This window comes from Typopeltis vanoorti, chromosome 2, assembly GCF_054136105.1.
Source record: "Typopeltis vanoorti isolate ZY-2024b chromosome 2, IOZ_Tvanoo_1.0, whole genome shotgun sequence".
Classification (NCBI taxonomy): Eukaryota; Metazoa; Arthropoda; class Arachnida; order Uropygi; family Thelyphonidae; genus Typopeltis; species Typopeltis vanoorti.
The window spans coordinates 142,531,047-142,554,068 of record NC_143550.1 but is presented as its reverse complement, the minus strand read 5'-3'; the positions used below and the strand labels follow the sequence as shown (position 1 = coordinate 142,554,068).

The 23,022-nt window shown below is 35.7% G+C and overlaps 1 protein-coding gene and 1 non-coding gene across 2 annotated transcripts in view; both read left to right on the top strand.

The window, feature by feature from the left end:
* The window catches only part of LOC150109481 (von Willebrand factor D and EGF domain-containing protein-like), a 419,421-nt gene that overhangs the window by 154,881 nt on the left and 241,518 nt on the right, over positions 1–23,022 (top strand). Inside the window, exons 11-13 of the mRNA XM_090402470.1 lie at positions 1,132–1,355; positions 14,405–15,135; positions 15,289–15,537. Coding sequence (XP_090258596.1) covers positions 1,132–1,355; positions 14,405–15,135; positions 15,289–15,537 — 1,204 coding nt within the window. The remainder of the gene's footprint in view (positions 1–1,131; positions 1,356–14,404; positions 15,136–15,288; positions 15,538–23,022) is intronic.
* Positions 8,158–8,228, top strand: TRNAG-GCC (transfer RNA glycine (anticodon GCC)). The gene has a single exon. It is a non-coding gene; the product is annotated as a tRNA-Gly (tRNA).

Sequence of the window (23,022 nt, the reverse complement as noted above, 5' to 3'; positions counted from 1 at the left end):
TGCAATTTCTTTCCATGCTGGCATCTCATTATCCACATTATTACTTTCCACTACTTCCTTCAAACTCTCATTCATATTTCATGCACTATCATTTACTGCTTCTGCTACATGCTCCACAACACTTTGACAATTCCTGTATTAATCACTTCATTATTTTGCTCATGATATGATTTGCATTTCTTATACTCACAAACATTTCTAACAAACTTTATTCTGACTCTCATACTGCAAACCATTCACTCTCAGCAATGAATACATTAAACATATGCTATATTGCACTAAATCTGGCATGTTGATATCAGTCAACATCGATCTTTTTTGCCATTTTTCTCATATGCATCGATGCTATAATGAACAACATTTTGAAAAAGTATCATGTAATAATAGTTAACTAAACAGCACAGTCAAAAATAAACAAAATACCACCAATTATATATAACACTATCATTAATATCTGCTAAAAATAATGACTTATCTGTGCAACACAGGTATGGCAGCCACTGAGGATGATTCTAGCACCTGCATGGGCACTAGCATCGTTTAAGAGGGTGCTTTTACTTTTATTTTAATTTTAATCAAAAGTAAAATTATATATATTCAGTTTCCTCAAAAGATTATCAATTATGGCATCACCTCATTTAATTACTCTAAAAAGCCTACCATTGGGTGACACTTTGTAGTTCTTATCTGAAGATTTCCAAGAAAAGAGAGCATAATTATTTAAATCTGTGATACACTGAGTCTGTTTTACTGGGGAAAAAACAAAATATATAAACAGATGAGGATTCTTTCTACTGGAAACTTGGACTTTTTCCCCCATAATGAATTCATGGAGGTGCCTGATCATTAATAAATACCAATAAACTGAACATGTGCAATTGGCACTCATAATACATTCACTTCAAAATCCCATCCCCATGAAAATCTTTTTTTGGGGGGGGGGGATTAGAGAATTTGTTTTGAGCTTACCATTAATTCTAAATAATTTTAACTGTTTCCATAAAGGCATTTTTATTCATTGGTACTTAACCTTTCCATGTTCAACTTGGGATTTTTGTTCTGTATTTGCACAAACAATGTTTGTGCAAATCAGTGCAATAATAATAATAATTTTTAATTTTTTTTTATCAGGTGATATTTCCTTCAGGTTCGTGCATTCGTGCATATGTAGAAAAATGGGGTATATCTCTAATCATTCAAGCACCAAGTATAGATTATAGTCATACCAGAGGACTTTGTGGTGTATTTGATGGAAATCCAGCTAATGATTTTCATCATGGGAGTGAAAATATAACTTCACTAAATACATCAGCAAATGTTTTGAAATCAGCAAAAGAATTTGTTAATTCATGGAGGTAAGAAAATATCATGTGTTTCGAATAAATAAAGCTTGGTATTTATTTTTTGGAAAGAATTAAGAACTAAGCAATACATTTAAACAAAGAATACTTTATTTGTATACTTTTTGATATATGTTCGTGGAATAACCACCTTCTGTTATAATCAGAGATAATTTTAACTTACACAGGAAGTACAACACTATTAAATCAGTTGTAAACATTTCTCTTCAATTTCAAGAGAAATTGAAGTAATGATCTTCTTATTCAAGCTTTATTTGTACTGACTATTATTATTGCACAGAAATAAAACAATTGATCAAAGATTGAAGACCACAGATATGAGAGTTCTAAAAAAGATAAGGGTAAGTGAACAAATGGCATCAGTGGCATAATCATATTAAAAAAGAATATACTAAAGAGAAAGTTGACATTCTTAGCATTCATGAATATGTCAGCAGAGTTATACTGAGGTGGTATAGTCACATAAACAGAATGAGAGAAAACAGGTTAGCAAGGCAGGTGTTTGATGCAAGAATGGTAGAAAAAACAGCAAGAGGAAACCATGGTATTAGAAAGGTTGATACAGTAACAAGTGCATTAGAAGGCCAAAATATAATATCTGACAGTATTAAAGTCCTGACAGATTCATTTGGATGAAAATTATCAATAAGAAGTTACTAATTATGTAAACTTTTCATGTAGTATTTTGAGGATGGTCTGAAAAGTTCTCAGCCAAACAATGAAAAACGAACTTATAATTTCAAAATTATGTTTATTTTCAACATAATCTCCCTTAAGACTAATACATTTATTTCAGCGATGCTCCAGCACTATCATCCTGTCCCTGTAGAGGTTCTCAGTAAGATCTGCAAAATACCACTCTACAGCTGCAATCACCTCTTGATTCGAAGAAAAACGCTGCCCAGCGATGAAGAATTTTAGTTTTGGGAAGAGATAGAAGTCCGAGGGAGCCAAATCTCGGGAATAGGGTGGATGTTCCAACAATTCATAGTGCAGTCCCTTAATTTTCTCATTGCCAAAACACCTTTGTGGGCAGGACTACATTGTCCTGATGAAAGAGGATTTTTTCTTCTGCAAACTGGGTCTTATTATTATTATTATTTAGGTCTCCAAGGAGTTAAAAGACTCGTTACGGGAGGTCCTTCCTAGGAAACACAAGTCTATCAACTCAACATGGGAGTCCCCTCCCAGGAAACACAAAGTCTATCATACCACTCCTTAATTCATTAACCGTTCTCACTCTCACCACTCTATCAGGCAATACATTCCACAGTTCAACCACCCTCCATGCAAAGAAACCACTCCTCACCCTCTTGCTCACAGTTTCCTTTTGTAACTTCCTGGGATGACCACTTGTCATCACTCCTTCCCGCTGTTCAACCAAGTGAAAGAACTCCCCAGTGTCAATCCTGTAACCACCTCTCAACAGTTTAAAAGTCTCAATCATATCACCTCTCCTTTTATCCACCAAACTATGCAGTCCACATTCCCTCAGCCAATCCTCATAACTAAGTACAGTCTGGAAACTGTCTTTGCTGTCCACCTCTGTACCCTTTCCACAGTTAATTTATCCCCTTCAAATCCTGGGAACCAAATCTGAGAACAATAGTCAAATCGTGGTGTGATCAGGGTCTTATACAACGGAATGATAACTCTTATCTCTGCAGGTCAACATTATTGTAGCAATAATGTTCTCATTATTGCAGCAATCCTTCTCATTATTGCAGCAATCCTTTGTGTTACCTTCATTACCTTTACAATATGTCCCTTGAATTTCAGGTTTCTATTAATCATCAACCCTAGATCTCTTGTCTTCCCTACTTCCTCTAGTATATCTCCTCCAATAGAGTGTGCAGCATCCCATCGATGTGTCCCAAACCTCAAGACTTTATATTTTGCTGCATTAAACCGAACTCCCATTCATTTGCCCATCTGTGTAGCTTATTCATATTCTCTTGCATGACTACCACATCTGCACTATTACTAATAACCTTTTCTGGCTTCACATCATCTGCAAACAACTGAACATCCCCCTGCAATCCACTGACAATGTCATTGATATGAAGGTTAAACAATATAGGTCCCAGTACTGAGCCCTGTGGGACCCCACTTGTAACCCTCTGCCTCCTTGAAACTTCCCCACCATACACAACACTCTGATACCTATCGGACAGCCAATTCTGAATCCATTTGACCAACCTGACATTCAAACCCATGTTCTGCAACTTAAATATCAGCTTATCATGTGGCACCATGTCAAATGCCTTTGCTAAATCCAAGAAAATGGCAGTATATGCCTTTCTCTCATCTACTGCTCTTGTAACTTTATTATAAAAGGCTAGCATATTACTAAAACAAGAGCATCCCCTCACAAATCCATGTTGACTCTCATAGATAACATTACCCTCATCTGTTGTATACAGTCCCTAACTAATTTCTCCAAGATCTTAACAACTACTGATGACACACAAACTGGCCTATAATTATACACTTCCAGTCTGCTACTGCCTTTATGCAATGGCACTATCTTACCTTCCTTCCATTCCCTGTGCATCTTTCCTGTAGCCAGACTTTCATTGAAAAGCCAGGTCAGAGGAGCTGTCAGTTCCTTAGCATATTCTTTCAAAACTCGGGGTGAAATACCATGCAGTCACACAGCTTTACTGACATCCAGAGTATTCAGTATTTGGAACACTTTCTCCTCCTGCACCTCGAACCTGCCCTATCCCTCTAGTATTAAAATTTACCCCTCCAGAATGAAATATCCCTCCAGTATTAAAATTTTACCCCTCCAGGATGAAATACACCAATAAAGTGTTCAATGAACAATTCTACTATGTCCTCTGCATCAGTCACTCTATTCCCATTTTTATCCCACAATGTCATTCTTCCACAATCACTTCTCCTCCTACTGGCCACATAGCTAAAAAATTCCCTAGGATTTTCTTTGGATCTTAGGACCAATCTCTTCTCATATTTTAGTTTTGCCTTCCTTACCATACTAGTCACTCTCCTTGCCTGTGTCTTATATTCTTCATGCATCTGGTTGTCACCTGTTTCCTTATATCTCTTCCATAGCCTCTTTTTTCACATGCAGTTCCTGTTTAATATTGTTTGTCATCCACTTTACACGAAATTGTGTCCTCTTCTTCACTTGTGGAATACAGCTTACTATTGCTGCTAACAAATATTCCTTCACAATTTCCCAAGCACTAATGATATCCTGGCCTTCCAATTCCTCCCTCCAAGAAACTTCCCCAAGTTGATGTCTAAGACTATTGTAATCAACTGCCTTGTAATTCCACATATATTCCCGTCACTTTGATACTCCTGCATGTCTATTCATCTTCCAAGTCAAAACCACATGGTCACTCTCTCAAACTGGTGGGAGAGATGTCATCTCAGTTATTATCAGCTCTTCCAATGCTATGACCAAATCCAAAACTCTTGTTCCCTCCATTACATGTTGCCTAAGATATTTGTCCCTCGAGAATTCTAGAAATTCCATTCCCTTATTGCTACATGCATTTTCCTCTCCCCCAATTTATTCTGCTGTAGTTAAAATCTCCCATCACAATCATTCTTCTTGCACTTGCCAAGCTCAGCTGTCTAAACATCTCCTGGTCCCCACGTTCTGTGCTCTATGCTTTCAAAGCACCATATGCTTTCAAAATCATTAGTGTCACTGCCTTCCAAAGCCTCCACTCTTAGAGAACATAAGTCGTCACTTATCATAAGCAGTACTCCAATTTTTTCATCTAGTCTGGTTTAAAGATTGGAATAATATTTCCAGGTTATTGTTTTACCCTTTTAAAGATAATTAATAAAAAAAATGCCTTAGCATCTCAAAACACCAGTGCCATGACCTTTTCTGCTGATAGAACTGACTTTGTCTTCTTTGGCACTGAACAAATAGCTGTTGTCCACTGTTTCGACTGCTTTTGGATTCTGGTGTGTAATGGTGAATCCAAGTCTCATCCATTAGTAATAAATCAATGCACAAAATCAGTTTTATTCTTGTTAAAATGCTCCAAGCACTATTTAGAGATTTTCATGCGAGTGCATTTTTGATCTGCTGTGAGCAAGCACTGCACCCATCTTGTGCAAAGCTTTTTCTTTTGCAATTCTTCATGCAAAATATAGCCTACACGTTCTTTTGAAATGCCTTCAGTCTCAGCAATTTCATGCAGTTTGACTCGCCGGTCATCCAATATCATATTGTGCACTTGATCAGTGATTTCTGGTGTTGTTACACTTTTTGGATGTCCTTCACATGGATCATCTTCGGCTGGTATGGCCATGTTTAAACTTGGCAGCCCGTTTCTTAATTGTCAAAAAGGAAGGAGAAGAGTGCCCATAAACTTTTATGAATTTCTTTTCTCATTAAACCTTCTTTTACAAAGAATTTTATAACCACATGATATTCAATTTTATCCATTTCAAGGGATACAGACAACACTTTTGCTTCAGACAGCTGTATAAAAAACTACTTGATAGAATGACTGCATCCATGTGAAATGACTTGCAATTTCACATGGATGCTTACAACTTAGAAAAAAAAAAATCTTGCCGATAGTGTTGCCATCTATGGTTGAGGCCAAGAACTTTTCAGACCACCCTCATATTAGAATATCTTGTACACTGCTGAGGATACATATCAGGAATTTAAGGTGGTGGGGATGATGATGTTATTGTACAGGAATCCACATAGAGTCCAAAGACTTACTGGGAGAGAATCACACTATCCACACAATATCTGTCATATCCTTCCTTGAATGTATTTGCCACAAATGCTCACAACAGGCTCTGGAAAACCATTCTACTCCTTCACTTACCAGGCAGAAAAAGCTAGTTCAGACTCCCTTGCAAACCACTCTTACTCAATTTACAGGAATAACTGCTTGTTCTTCCCTATCTAGCCATGTGCTGAAGAGTTTCCTTTGAATCAATCCTGTAAAACCATTTTAGTAACTTAAATGTTTCTGTCATATCATCTCTTTTCTGCTTATGAGCTATTTTACACAGACAGCCCTTTGGATAAAAGTAACAAATGTGTTTATAGTTTGGACTACTAGTGTGTGTTGTAATTGCAGGTGCAACTTTTGAGTCGAGCGATGCAGAAGTTTTTGTATGGCAGCTGTTGAAGTAAGAGTCTGTCAGTGGAGCATGTTAGAAGATGCTTCAAGGATCAAAGAGTTGTGATAAAATTTTACTGTAAATTAGGAAAAACTGCTACAGAAGCGTACTGAGACACCTAAAAAAGTTATGCCGATGACAGTTTGAGCCATGCACAGGTGTTCCACTGGTTTCAACATTTAAAGAGGAAGAAGTCCCTGGAGGATGAACCATGCTGTGGTTGGCCAGTTTCTGCATGAACAAATGAAAATGTGGTGAAAGCTAGGAAATTGTTACTCGTGACAGGTGAATGATCACTAGGCTACTCAATGTACAGCTTAATGTCGGTAAGGAAATAGTCAAATTAATCTTAGAAAGAGATTTGCACAAGAGGAACATTTGTTCAACGTTTATTTAATTGATCAAGACCATGATATGTTGCAGAGAATTGTTACCTGTGATGAAAGTTGGTGTTTTCAGTTTGATCTGGCAATGAAACACCAGAGCATGGAATGGCATGGAATGTCTTCTCCCCAGCAGAAGAAAGTCAGGTTGCAAAAATCACATGTCAAGACAACGATCATTGTTTTTAAGATGCTGCTGGATTTTATCCACCACGAATTTATTCCTGAGGGCACCACAGTGAATAGTCAGTATTAGTTAGTAGTAATGCAATGTCTGCACACCCATATATACGATGTGTCAGGAAAGAACTGTTCCGTAACAAATGATTTCTGTTGCATGACATGACAATGCTCTCTCACACTGTGCACTGCCTGTGAAGCAGTTTTTGCCTTCGAAGTTGACCCCCATTCACCAGATTTGGCTCTCATAGACTTTTTCCTCTTCCTAAAGATGAAATATGCCTTGAAAGGGAAGTGCTTCAGGGACGTTGAGGACATCCAATGCGTTGTGACCCAGAGACTGAAGGAGGGTCCTATTCAGAATTTCCACTGTGCTTTCAAACACCTGTATGACAGTTGTAAACATTGTGTGGAGATTATTTTGAATCTGTGTGATTGACAATTCCAAATATAGTTCTTTGTTTTGATATAATAAAAATTGAACTTCATGTTGGAGGCTTAATGGATTTTTTACAACACTCAAAAAGAATTAAAATAGAATTTCATACTTCCTATATTTCGTCCTAGTCACTAGGACATCTACGGGGATTACAAAAACAATTAATGTAACATATACACAAATAACAAACAATACTAAGCCCAACCACGTGGGTGACACTAAAGTCCTATCTAGGTAGAGCGCCCTCTAAGGGCAGTAGTAGGTGGCCTGGAATGTAAGGTGGGAACTCTGGTGATGAGTGTTTCCCAAATCTTCGGAAGCTTAATGCAACCGTATTTATTGAGATTTGGTTGGTTTTTGAGAGCTGCTGCTGCTTCTAAGAAAAGTCTCTCTTTCTTGAATTTGCTGTGGTGGAGCACGGTGGTTTTCTTCCATGATACCCTGTGGGTGGTGTCCAAAACATGGTCAGCCAAGCCTGAATGACCATAGTTGTGTTTGAAGATGTAAGACTTGTGTTCCTCTAGATGGATGGATGCTGATCTGCCTGTCTGTCCAAAGTACGCCAGCTTACAGGAACAGGGTACTTTGTAAACTCCAGGCAGAGAGAGAGGAGGGAGCTGATCTTTTGTAGAACGGATAAGGGTAGAACGGATAAGAGGCATCGGCGGTTCAGTGGTAGAATGCTCGCCTGCCACGTGGGCGGCCCAGGTTCGATTCCCGGCCGATGCAATTTTAAATCAGCTCCCTCCTCTCTCTCTGCCTGGAGTTTACAAAGTACCCTGTTCCTGTAAGCTGGCGTACTTTGGACAGACAGGCAGATCAGCATCCATCTGTCTAGAAGAACACAAGTCTTACATCTTCAAACACAACTATGGCCATTCAGGCTTGGCTGACCATGTTTTGGACACCACCCACAGGGTATCATGGAAGAAAACCACCATGCTCCACCACAGCAAATTCAAGAAAGAGAGACTTTTCTTAGAAGCAGCAGCAGCTCTCAAAAACCAACCAAATCTCAATAAATACGGTTGCATTAAGCTTCCGAAGATTTGGGAAACACTCATCACCAGAGTTCCCACCTTACATTCCAGGCCACCTATTACCGCCCTTAGAGGGCGTTCTACCTAGATAGGACTTTAGTGTCAGCCACGTGGTTGGGCTTAATATTGTTTATTTGTGTATATGTTACATTAATTGTTTTTGTAATCCCCGTAGATGTCCTAGTGACTAGGACGAAATATAGGAAGTATTAAATTCTATTTTAATTCTTTTTGAGTGTTGTAAAAAATCCATTAAGCCTCCAACATGATGTCCTCACAGCACTTAAGCCTCTACACACATAAAAAGTGAACTGTTATTCAGTTTCACCAGTTTCTATTTCCTGATCTCTTGCTTTATTTCTTTCTTCTATTCTCCTGCTCACATCATTTGTTCCTCCTTGCAGCAGTAGTCTCTCTAAGTCTCTGACTCACACCAAACCCATTCAATTGCAATCTCTCAGTTTTGTACATTTCCATCTTTTCTTCAAATACTTCTCACAAATTCACAAACTCTGCTCCCTTCTCCTCACACAGATCCGCCAATATACCATTCATGATCCCTGCCTTCATCTCAACTCACTAACCATCTTTCCAACTATACTGTTATCTTTCACTCTTCTCAACAATCTCTACAGGTATCCATTCTTACATGCTCTTTATGTCCAAACAAGTCATTTCTTCTAACTACAACCAAGCTCACATGTGCTTCTCTTATTTAACGCATCAGTTATCCTGCTGCTGGAAAACACACCTTATGTTTCACTTATGTGGTAAAAATTTCATTTACCAACCTAATGAAATCTTCATACATCGCTATTCTCAAGTCATTTGTTACCTCTTTTTCTCTGCTTTCCTTTGTTCTAACCTTTTGTACTCGTCCATTCTTATCCACCAAAACTTCTCATCTCACTATGCATATTTTTCCTTTCACTTCTCATTTTGATTAATTCATTTTTCAAGTTCTTGCATCCTAGCAATTACACTATCTGTCATTCTATCATTTTTATCTTTTGTTTCCTCATTCCAGCATTCCTTCACTTCCACAGTGTGTCGCTCACTTTAGTTTCTTCAGCTATACTTTCTTTCACTTCCATTCCATGATTTATACAATTATTTGCTCCTGCAATTACTTCCATTCCATGATTCATATGATCATTTGCTGCTGCAATTATGCGCTCTTTCATTCCATCATCAGCTAGTTTTGCATTTACTAATAACTTATAGTCCAACAGAATATCACACTTTTGACATATCCATACCCTCTCATCTCCTGTTCAGTCTCGCCATTGTTTTCGTCACACTCTTCACATTCGACCATGTATACTTGTTACATTCACGATAATGTACCATCCTTGAAAATTCCACGCCATTAATTATGTTTGATTTTCACACTATTCAATTTTCCGAATTTCCCAACCCATTTGTACTGCCATTTTGTTGTTATTCACTGTAGGTGTCAAAAATAGTAAAACGAAAAGTCTGTGTCAAACACACAAAACTCCACAAAAACTTATCTTTTCGGCAGCAATTTCCACCAGCTTTTCACTGAGTGGTCCTCTAGCACTCTCTACAGCTATTAAACAATTTGTGTGTGTGTGTGTGTGCTGAAACTACTGGCACGCATGCGCGCCAGTAGTTTCAGCTTTTGGTACATTAGCACTTTGATCTTGCTGTTTCTTTTTAGAATTATTCATGTTACAAAATTCATTATCAAACGCAAGATATTTAGTGAACTTGAGCTTGAAGCACTGAAAGTTATGAAAAATTTTTTTGTCAGTAAATTATGTGTGTGTGTGTGTTCTACTGGCTGGTTGCATGGTGGTGGAAGGGAAAAACCCTTCCACCTCCATATGAGAGTGGCTAACTCACTTTCAGTTGAAAAGCCCTGATAATGGTTCTTCATGGGATTTCTAATTTCTGTATCAACTGAGATACAGAGGAATCTCTCAGAAGAATGACTATGGAAGGATAATTTTAAGAGGTACTAATAATAGCAAGGCAGACAAAATTGTTGAGTTGCTAAGCTGCTATGACAGATGCAACAGGAACTAATGTAAGAATAAAGCAGAATATTGCAGAATCTGAGTACAAATATAGCTGTGGGATTAGAATGGTTATCATCCTGCAAATTACAACAATGTACAAAGGAATTAGCATCGACTCTGACTAGGCTGTTTAATTTAAGTCTTGGCTTTGGTAAAGTCCTAAGGGAATGGAAGGAAGACAGTATAGTTCAATTTAATAAAGGCGGCTCCAAGACACTGGCAGCAAATTATAGAGAAATGGGAATTATAGACCAATTATAGATCTTAGAAACGATGGTGAAGGTAGTAGAAAAGTTGGTCAGAATCAGAATTCATTAATGGGTGGATATGATCTTCTGTGTGTGTTGAGAGTTGACCAAAGGGAATGACTACATGACTCTATTGCTGAATTTTGTGAAACCATTTGACAGGATAATAGTACATGGAACTCTGTTATGCAAATTGTAAACCTTCTGTTATGCAAATTGTAAACATTGTAAAGCTGTAAAAGGAGACTGTACTGACCCTGAACTGACTAAGAATATGAATGGAGCAGAACCACATTTCAACATGCAGAATGCTGAAAATGTTGAAAATATTCAAATAATTGAAAGGAATCTATCAGGGAAGAAACAAGAACTCTCCACAAAAATTATCGAGCAATAACATTAACCATATTTAACAAAAAATGAACAATAACCTGGAACGAGTTAGGCTTCCATTATTGAGGCAACTACCTCAACAAAAACTGAAGGAACTTCTACAAGAAGCCAATAAAGCTGCAAAGGCTATTCCTAGTGGAACTATTGGACAAACAAATCAACTTATATACTCAATAGCCTACGTAGAAATATCTGAATTAGGCTATAAGATCATTGAACCTACAGTAAGGCTCAGGAACCAAAGTGGAAGCACCAACTGGAGAATAAATTTTTGCAGTTGGTGAACTCAGAACAGACGTGAGCAATTTGAAAAACCTTAAGGAAAAGAAGCTGAAAAACATGAAAATCCAAAATAACCTTATAAAGAGGTATAATATTGGAACATGACCTATTGATGAAGTATTAGAGGATCTGAAGCAAAAAATAGTTGCAGTTGCAGCTAAAATAAGAAGATACAGTGCATCCATTGAATAGTACAAGCAAAATTCAATGTTTCACATGAATCAGCACCAATTTTACAAGAAAATTGATTGCTGCAGGAATGATAATCTTAAAGAAAATATAAATATTGCAGACAAAGAAAACACTTAATTGGCAAAACCTATGGGACAACCCTAAGAGGCACAATAATAAGGCAAAGTGGATTGAACAAATTATGAATGAATCTCAAGAACAAAAAATGGACCAACTGAAATGGTTCAAAAGCAAGCTAAAAGGATAAAAAAAGAAAAGTGACTCACAGCAGGCAAAATGTTTTTGATCATAAAGAATAAAGAAAAAGATCCAAAGCCAGAAAACTTCCAACCAATAACCTGCCTGCCAACAATTTTTAAGCTACTCACAGGCATACTAGTGACAAAATATGCAGCTATCTTAAAGCAAATTCTCTTTTTCCAATTGTACAAAAAAAAGGTAGCAGCAAAAATTTAGAGACACAAAAGACTAATTGCTAATTAACAAAATGATTCTGAAAAATTGCAAACATAGAAAAACCAGCCTTCATATGGCTTGGATAGATTGCAAAAAATCGTTTGATTCAGTGCCTCATAGTTGGATTTTAAAATGCAAGAACTATTTGGTATTAGCAAAAACGTACAAAATTTTTGCAAACCAGCATGAAAAATTGGAAAACAAAACGTTGTTTTGAATAGAGAAGAAATTTGGGAGATAAACATAAAAAGGGGTTTCTTTCAAGGAGACTCATTATCCTCTTTATTGCTTATCTTGTCAGTGATCCCCCTTAACTAGAATTTTAAATAAAACTGCTCACGGTTATCAAACTGCACAAAAAAGTGCAAAGATACCTCACCTTTTATATATGGATGATGCTATATGCCAAATCAGAGAATGAACTTGGATCATTGCTTAATACTGTGCACATATTCAGTCAAGATATATCAATGGATTTTGGCTCATGGCTACAGATATTTGGGAATTTTAGAAGCATCAGAAATTCTGCTCAATAAGATCAAAGAAAAAACTAGAGCAGAATACATAAGGCGATTAAGAAAACTTCTTAAATCACTACTTAATGCTGGAAATTTGATAAAAGCAATTAACACCTGGACCATACCTGTTCTGAGATTTGCAGCAGGCATTGTTGAATGAACCCAGCTAGAGGTGGAGAATTTAGACTGAAAATCCAAAAATTAATGACAATGCACCATGTCCTCAATCTTCACAGTGGCGTTAATAGGCTCTTCCTATCACGCAAAAAAGGAAGCAGAGGATTATTACAAGTAAAGCAAGTTGTTGAAGAAGAAAAACAAAATCTGAATGATTATCTGCAGCAAACAACAGAAAAATTTCTAACTGAGGTAAGGAAAGAAGGTTTATTTAAACCGATGGAGACAAAATTGCAGTACAAGACCGACCAAGTAAAAGTGAGAACTAAAGATGGAAAAATAAGGCATTGCATGGAAAATACCTTCACGGCATAGAGGACAGCACTGACAGCAACTTAACCTGGCAATGGTTGAGAAATAGAGCACTGAAGAAAGAAACAGTCTGTAATTTTTGCAGCACAAGAACAGGCCATTAAAACCAACATTATAAAGGCAAAAATACAAAAAATTCAAGAAAACAGTAAATGCAGATTGTGCAAAGAGAGGGAAGGAAGGAAGGAACAGTGGACCACATTATGAGTGGGTGCAGCAAAATCGCACAAATTGAGTACCCTAAAAGGCACGATAATGTAGCTAAGATTATTAACTGGCATTGATGTAAAAAGTATGGGTTTCAAATATCTAAAGACCATTGGAAGCATAAAGTTGACCAAAACGTGATTGAGAATGAAAAAGCTAAAATACTCTGGGATTTCAAAATCCAGACTGACAAAATCTTGGAGTGTAATACACCTGATATAAAGTGATTGAAAAAAGTGAAAACAAGTGTGTTCAGTTTATCAAAAGGTCAGTACCGGGTGATAGCCGAATTGACGAAAAAGAAACTGAACAAATTGCAAAGTATCGTGAGTTGCAAGTCAAAGTTGTACAAATTTGGCAAAAGAAAACGAAAGTTGTTTCCATAATAATAGGTGCTTTAGGCACAATTCCCAAAACACTGAAAAAACATCTAGAAGCACTCGAGTTAAGAGGATTAAAAACTGGGCAGCTGCAAAAGGATGCTTTCTTTGGCACAGCATTCTTATTCAGAAGGTATTTCTACAACTCATAGGCCCTTGGTAGACCTCAAATTAGTGGAATATAACCAGCCTTTTAATTAAGGCTGAGGAAGCGAATCAAGCTTGAATGAATATTATATATTTATATATATATATATAATTTATTGTATACAAATAGTTTCAGCTTTTGGTACATTAGCACTTTGACTGGATATCAGATTTTTCACAACTGGTTTGTCTTTCTGTTTCTTTTTAGAATTACTCATGTTACAAAATGCACTCTGAGTTACAATTCGAAATTGTACATTGATTCAATAAAAGCATGGAATTCAAATCTTAAGTTTATTTCATCCACTTATAATAATGTTATAATTTTCTACATAGACTTGAGGAATTCAGAAATGTTGATGTGTATATACAAAATTATAATTAATTTGATAATGATAATTATGTAGATAATAAGTTCATTAAATGAAAAATTTTCTTAGAAAATTGCAGCAAGAAATTTTTCTTTCACATATAATTATTCATATTATCTTATATTTTTAATTTATAGACTTAATCTTGGAGAAAGCCTTTTCGATAATGTGCCTGTCAAGTTAAACACATCCCACAAGTTGCATTTCTGTAATTGCCATGAGAGGAATTTCATTAATTCTTATCCTGCCCAAGTAAAAATAAATGAAAACAAATTTGGATCCATATCACCTGATCATAGTTTATCTCACTGTAAGTCACCAAATCAGAATTGTGATTCAAATTGTGGTATATATCAAAACATAAATAATTTCAGTCTTCTCAACTCAGTTGATATTACCAAAGAATTACTAAATAAAAGTCACAAAAGTAAATCTCAGATATCTGGAGCATTTTCAAATCCCTTAATAATTACATATGGTAGTGAAGATATTGTGTTAAATGACAATACTACTGGCCTTTTAAATGTTGCATCAGAATTAAAGCAAGATTATGAGCAGCATATTATGCCTAACAGTTATCATCTACTCAGTAGTGAAATCTTAAATCGATATAAAAGGACTCCACGTGGTGATATCCCTGGAAATTTGTTCCTGCCAGAAGAGGAGCCAAGATATATATTTTCTGGTGATCTAATTACTTCAGATCATAACTCTATACCTGTTGTGTGGCCAACTCCCAGTGGACTGAAAGAAAAAGATGTTAGAAGTCTGTGTGAAAATGCATTATTGAATTCGACAGTTGCTAAAAAATGTGCAGAGTACCTTCATCCTGAAATTCTCTCCCAGTCTGTGGATATTTGTGTATTGGGTAAGTCATTCATTATATAATGTTTGCACTTTTCTTTACTTAGCATGAAATTTTAAAAGGAAAATTACCATTTGGTTTCATGTACATATATATTTAACTTTTGAAATATTTGTAACATTACAAGTAAAATTTCTGTGGGATTTTTATTTTCAGATGTGACTTTGATGGACAATACTTCATGGGCATTGCATTCTCTACCTATTTTGGAAACAAACTGTGAGCAAGAATTTCTTCAAAAGAGAGGTGAACTTCATCGAATTGGCTCAAGTAGTGACATTGCACAAGAAAATATCCTTGCAGCTCTTAACTGCCCTAATGACTGCAATGGAAGAGGAATTTGTGAAAAATATGACTGCTTATGCAATCCTGGGTTTGGTGGTTATGACTGCAGCATTATAGAAGGTGTGTTTAATCGTGATTAAAAAAATTTTCTTTCTGTATATAGTCCTAATCATGTACAATAAGTATTCTTTAACAATTAATGTTAAAAATTTTTTAAAAAAATGATGGTGTTAAACAAGAAAATAACAGCAAATTTTCTGTAAAAGTGGAAAATATGGATATCCTGTTAACTGGATGTTTCAGATTTTATGTTTGACATCTTCAAATTGCAATTCTTTTTTTTTTTCCTTTTTATTTCTTTATGTGTTTTTTTTTTAACATGTTGGAAGGCCAAAGAAGCATGTAAAATTTACATGGGATATTCATGCTGCCATGTATTTGTAAGAAGTTAACTTTCTTTCATTATGAAATTATGTATGAAAGCCACTACACTGTTTGAATAATAACTTTGCTATCGATATAAAGTTATTATTCAAACCTTGTGTAGTTGCCATAAGTTTTTTTCATAATGAATGTTATAAACTTTCAAACTTTGAGGTTTGTTTCTCTGAGCAGTTGGTTAATTGAACAAGTTAATAACATAAAATATTTAGGAATAGAACTAAATAACTATAGCATCACACAAAATGAAGTACAAAAGCAAGCAATAAAAACCACTATGATATCTGGCTGGCTCAAGAGCCTTATCATAAATTTAGTTTAATCCTTTATCCAAGTGTGAGCAAACAAAGTTTGCACCTGAAGTATCTTCAGGACTGGGGTAAGGTGGTACAACACCAGGGCAACTCGTTGCAAAGGTGGAGCAAGGTGGAGTCTAATCAAGGCCTTATACCACATATGGGCAACCCGCAGGCTTGATCCGGCCCTAATCTATTTCAGCAAAGTTTGTCTGATTCATGGTGGGAGAAAACATGAAGTGTTCTACAAACTCACATTAAGCTGATGTCATATGACTTGCGCAAAACACACTATGTTTTCTCCAACCAAGGTCTCTTTCTCACTTTGACTAGCGATGTGTGTGAACGTGTTACAATTTGTCAGTTTGGTACTTGCGTTAGTGTTGTGCTTTGTTCAGTGCCTGCATTGATGTTATGTTCTGTTCGGGGCCTGCATTGATGTTGTGTTCTGTTCAGTGCCTGCGGTGTAGAAGACAGTTTTGTTTGACAGTTCTGAATATTGCTTATAAATTTGGGACAATGTCAGGGGTTATTGCAAAAAAAAGAAAAGTAGATGCAGAGAATTGTCAATTTCAAGACAACTGGACAGAAGATTATTATTTTATTCTGAATAAAGGTTTGCCCGTATGTTTGCTGTGCAGCGAATCTGTATCTGTCAACAAAGAATACAACTTGAAGAGACACTTTACTTCAAGACATGCAGATCACCCAAAAATTGATGGACAGCTTGTGTTCATCAATTTTTGGGTGATCTGCATTCTTTGATAAATTCTCCTTGATGAAGGAGAATTTATCAAAGAATGTCTGCTGGATGTTGCAAGTATAATATGTCCTGAAAAGAAAAAAGACTTAGAGAATATTCGTTTGTCGAGACGTACTGTTGTCCGACAGATAGAAATTATGGCTGATGATATCAAAAAAAGTTTAAAAGAGAAGATTGCTAGATTGGAAGCATTTTCAATTGCTTTGGATGACAGCACTGATGCCTCCGATACAGCACAACTAGCAATATTTATTTGAGGAGTTGATGTGGATTTCAACATCGCAGAAGAATTATTAGCGCTTCGGCCATTAAAAGGAACAACTACCGGTGAAGATATATTTGAAACAGTCAACACAGTCTTCAAGAGATTTGGGCTTAAATGGAGTTCATCACGATCTGGCATATGCACTGATGGAGCCCCTGCAATGGTTGGTGCACAGAAGGGATTTATTGGAATAGTTCATGAAAGAGCAATAGAACTACAGATCCATCCAGAAAATTTAACAAATTTTCACTGCATTATCCACCAACAAAATCTGTGTGCAAAATCGATTAAATTCACAAATGTTATGGAAGTTGTAGTAGCCAGTATTAACTTTATTAAGTCACATGCACTTAATCACCGCCAATTTAAGGAGTATTTGGCAGACCTATTTTTGGATTATGAAGATGTGTCTTATTATTGTGAAGTGAGGTGGTTGAGTAAAGATAAAATGTTAAAATGATTTTATGATCTGAGACAAGACATTGCAGATTTTATGGACATAAAATGAAACACAATTAACCAAGTAAAAGATGATGAGTGGGTGGTGATTTAGCATTCCTTGTAGATGTCACCGGATACCTAAACGAACTGAATCTTAAATTGCAAAAACAAGGACAATTGGTTCATGAACTGCATGGACATCAAAACTTTTTGTAATAAACTAAGATTGTTGTAAAGTCAGATAAGAGCTAAAAATTGTTATCATTTTCCTACTCTAGCAACTCATAAAAATATCTCTTATAATTGTTATGGAGATGAACTGAAGGCACTAATAGAGCAATTTGATACAAGGTTTGCCGACTTCAAAAACAAAGACTCCACATTCGCTATATTTGCTTGTCCGATGGATGCTGATGTAAATAATGTGCCAGAAAACTTACAGATGGAACTTATTGAGCTTCAGGTGGATTTAGTGCTAAAATCACAATTTAACAACATTGCTTTGACAATTTTTATAAATTTTATATGGTGGAAGAAAAATATACAAATTTATGCGCCTTTTCAAGAAAAATCATTTGTCTTTTCTGCAGCACATATGTGTGAACAGTTTTTTTCGAGGATGAAATACAATAAATCAAAAACTCGTACAAGAATAACGGACGAAAACCTCGAACATTCTATGCGATTATCCTTAAGTAATATTAACGTCAATATTGATAGTCTCGTAGTTGAAGTACAAGGCCAATCTTCACATTAAATTGTTATGTCGTTCATTATATTATAAAATTTATCTAGAGCTTTATACCAAAGCATTATATTATAAATAAATGAAATATGAAGTAGCAACTTGTTTTAATTCATTTAATATTAATTTATTTTATTTAATAATTTGGTTCGGCCCTTGACTTGGAGACAGAATGATAATTTGGCCCACGAACTAGGAAAGGTTGCCCATGCCTTCCTTATACAATGGAACCAGAATCTCCTTACTTATACAGTTCAGTGTCCTCCGCCTCATTCCCAGAATTCTTTGTGTTGTTCTCACAATTTTGGCAACATGTCCTCTAAATTTTAGATCCTTATCTGCTATCACCCCAAGATCTCTTATTTCCTCCACTTCCAATAATATATCCCCACCAAGCATAAATTCCACATCTCTTCTTTGTTTTCCAAATTATAAAACCTTACATGTTGCAACATTGAACAGGCATCCCCACTCCCATGCCCATTCACTCAATCCATTCAAGTTTTCTTGTAAGGCAACAACATCTGCTGTACTCCTCATAGTTCATCCCAACTTTGCATCATCTGCAGACAACTGAATATTTTCATCCAAAATCTTCCCCACTATCATTAACATACAGGTTAAACAGCAGTGGTCCTAAAACAGCCTGAGGCACACCACTAGTGACTTTCCTCTTCTGGGATATTGCTCCCCCCATACTCAATTTGCTTATACCTATCAGACAGCCAATCTCTGATCCAATTCACTAATCTAATATCCAACCCCATCCACTCTAGTTTGACTATCAACTTATCATGTGACAATCTATCAAGAGCCTTTGTCAAATCCAAGTGTACTACTGTGTACCCATCTCCTTTGTCCAATGAAGCTGTCACCTTATTGTAATAAGTAAGTAAATTACTATAACATGATCCCTCTCTTTAGCAAAATCCATGCTGTCCATCAAAGTTAATACCAATTGTGGATCCTGGTTCTCATCAGCCTCTCCAATATTTTGACCACAACAACTGACACACAGATAAGACTATAATTTGATTCTTGAGTTTTGTCACCTCCCTTATGAAGCAGGACAATCTTGCCTTCCTTCCACTCTTTTGGAACTTGATCAATTAGGTGTTCCCAATAACCAAGGATGTTAGTGAAGCTGTTAGTTTGCAAAAGGGAGAAGTGAAAGAGTTGATTGTTTTGGCAGGAACAAATGATTTTAAAGGGAAGAAATATGCAGTGAGAGCAGGGTCCTACTTACACTCAGGTCCATCCCTCATTGTTTGAGGTACTTAAATTGGTCCTAATTTTTTGGGGTCCCAGCTAGAATCTCGTGTACCTGTGCATAAATACGGTGCTAAATGAGAGAAATGATATGAAAGAGTTGTTGAAAGATGTTGGAAGTTTTTCCACTTGGTTATACTATAAATTAAAGATACCAAGAAATTATATGGCCCTGAGTGAGAGAGAGAGAGAGAGGATAAGAGTTGTTGAAATATGTTGGAAGTTTTACCGCTTGGTTATACTATATTTTAAAGATACCAAGAAATTGTATACTTGGTTTAATCCTTTATCCAAGTTTAAGCAAAAAGTTTGTGCCTGAAATATAATCAGGACTGTTTTAATAATAATAATAAGTATTTTAATAATAAGGTGTGACAACCTCTTTTTACTTGACCACCCAATCTGTTCATACTTTGACTTCTATATTCTCAGGTCTATAAAAACATCCTAATTAGAAATACTATTATATTTATTTTAATCTCATATCAAAGAGCCTCAAAGCCATAATATACTGTCATTTTTAAACTGCCTGAGTAGACAAAATTTCTCTGTTATTATTTACAATACTCTATGTCATCTTTTTTTTCTTTCCTATTCTCCAAAATTCACTATCTCTCCATTTCTAGTTTTGCCTTTATATTATATTTAGTTAATCAAATTTTGCACATACCAATAATCTTTGAGTACACCTGACATTGGTTTCTAGAACAGCTTATGTGTATTATCTAACTTTATTTCACAAATATCACTAAAATGAATCAGGAGATGAGGTGTATGAAGTATGAAATTAGAAGACTGGAAAATATGAATGAGAGGGATGCAGAAGAAGTGAATAAAAGACTGGAAAATATGAATGAGAGGGATGCAGAAGAAGTGGATAAAAGACTGGAAAATATGAATGAGAGGGATGCAGAAGAAGTGAATAAAAGACCAAAAGAAAGTAACAAACGATTCAAGAGCAATGCTATATGAAGATTCCATTATAAAGTCAGCACAGATTATTTTCCCACTGTTTTCATGAAATGACTTAAAACTAATTATTGCAGACCACTGATTTATGGCACCCATCTTTTATTACTAATAAAAATTTTCCATTATGACCATATGAAATGATGGGCCACAGAAATTATGTGATCAGGTTGCATATACTTCAAATGCAAGTTGTTGTCAGAATGAGACCACAGCATATGACCCAGAATAAAACATTTAAAGTAGCATCAATGGTTTCTAATAAATTAATCAGCATAGTTTATTTTTTATCCACTAACCAAGTTTATCATCATAAAATATTGTATACATATTTGTGTTTTTAAAAACATGTCATTGTTTTGAAGAACAATGACACTGTTTGTCTGAAATAAGATAATCCACAAGAGCAAGGAATCTGGTAAACACCTGGATAATTAAGATGTGGAAGCTTGTCCTTAGGAGAAGTGAGAAAAGTGGAGATTTTTCTGAACGGTTGAAAGGCAACAAAAATATTCAGTGGTTTTAAAACTTTTGCTATACGTTCACTAATGTCTTGTACATAAGGGATAGGAATGCACATTATTTCTTCTGTATTTGAAGAGGAAGACATATTAAAACTACTCAAAGCTCTTTTGATGAAGGAATTCTTATATCCATTAGATAGAAAGGAAGAAGTAATATATTGCAGTTCTTTCTGTAATAGATTGTCTGAAGAACAAAAGGAGTGGGCTTGATGAACCAGTGTTTTAATAGTTCCTGCCTTTTGACTGGAATGGTGATGAGATTCAGCATGGATATAATGGCCTGTATGAGTCTTCTTTCTATAGACTGAGAAATGTAGGTTACCATCTGGTTGGCAAAGAATTAGAAGATCTAAAATGGCTAACTGCTTATTTGATTCTACTTCTAGGGTAAACTGGATCCTTGGATTAAGTGCATTTAACTTAGTGAGAAACTGTTGAAGCTCACCAGAAAAGCCATTCCATATAGCAAAAATGTCATCGACATATCTGAACCAATGAGTAGGTCTGGGAGAAATGTTGTCAAAGATACGTTGTTCAAAATGTTCCATAAAGAAGTTGGAGATAGCAGGAGAAAGAGGATTGCCCATTGCTGTTCCTTTAATTTGTTGATACAACTTATTTTTAAAAGAAAAATAACCAGAACGTATTACAAAATCAAATATTTTTACAATGTCTGAAGGAAATTCCTGTTGCAGTAATTCAATGTTTTCAGATAAAGGAACATTTGTAAATAAAGAAACAACATCTAAACTGATCATGATATCCAAAATGTCCAAATGAAGATCTGAAATTTTATTTTTGAAATCCAAAGTATTTTTTATATAAATATCAGTTCTTCTAGTTGAAGAAGTGAGAAGATTTGATAAAAATTTTGAAATTTTGTAAGTGGGACAACCTATACAATCTACAACTGGCCTCAACGGAATGCCTGGTTTATGAACTTTCAGAAGACCATACAATCTAGGTGGACGACCGAAGAAGGTTTTAAGTTTTATCTTTTGATCTTCATTACATGTAGATTCATTATCTATAAGAGAATTAAGTTTCTTCAATTGACTCCCGGTAGGATCCGATGTAAGAGGCCTATAAGTTGAATAGTCGCGGAGTAATAGAGACATTTTTCTCTCATATTCCTTCCTATCTTGAATAACTACAGCCTTCCCCTTGTCAGCTTTCGTAATAATTGAATTATTGTTATTCTTAAGTGATTTCAATGCTTTAAATTCAGAGTAAGAAAGATTAGGATGTGGAGGTTTGGCATTAAAAAGAATTTTCGCACATTCAAAACATAACCTGTTGGCTGTTTTTTGGGATAAGGATTGAATATCTCTGTCTATGTTATGAAAAAAATCCATCGCACCTTATTCGGTGCAACGGCGAAATCATGTCCTTTTGATAAAACAAAACGTTCACTGTCTGTTAGTGGACGCCCGGAAACATTGATAACTATTTTATCTGTATCGCTATCAGCATTACTGGATATGATTCAAACTTGCGCTTTAAATTATCACAAGAATCATTAAAGACCTTTAGGTAAGAAGCCGAAGATATGTGCAATAAAGTGTTAAAAGTTTCAGCCGTTAAAACAGATTCTAGAGCGTTCTTGATGTCCATAATTTCTCTATTTAAGAGGGCTAGAGATTTCTTAGCGTTGTGTAGCTGATAATTCGAAAGAGACTTACTAGCTTTTAAATAGATCCGATGAGCTCTTGGAGACCTAAAAACTTCTTTTATTTTACAACAGGTAGGAATAACCTGAGCCATCTTACATTGCTTTAGGAAAATTATTCTGTTAATGCATTTAGCCTTCTTTACTAATACTTTGCCGTATCTAGCAGATTGTTTGGAAATACACTCTCCGTAAGTCTCGCAATAAGTTTTAATAATGGCAA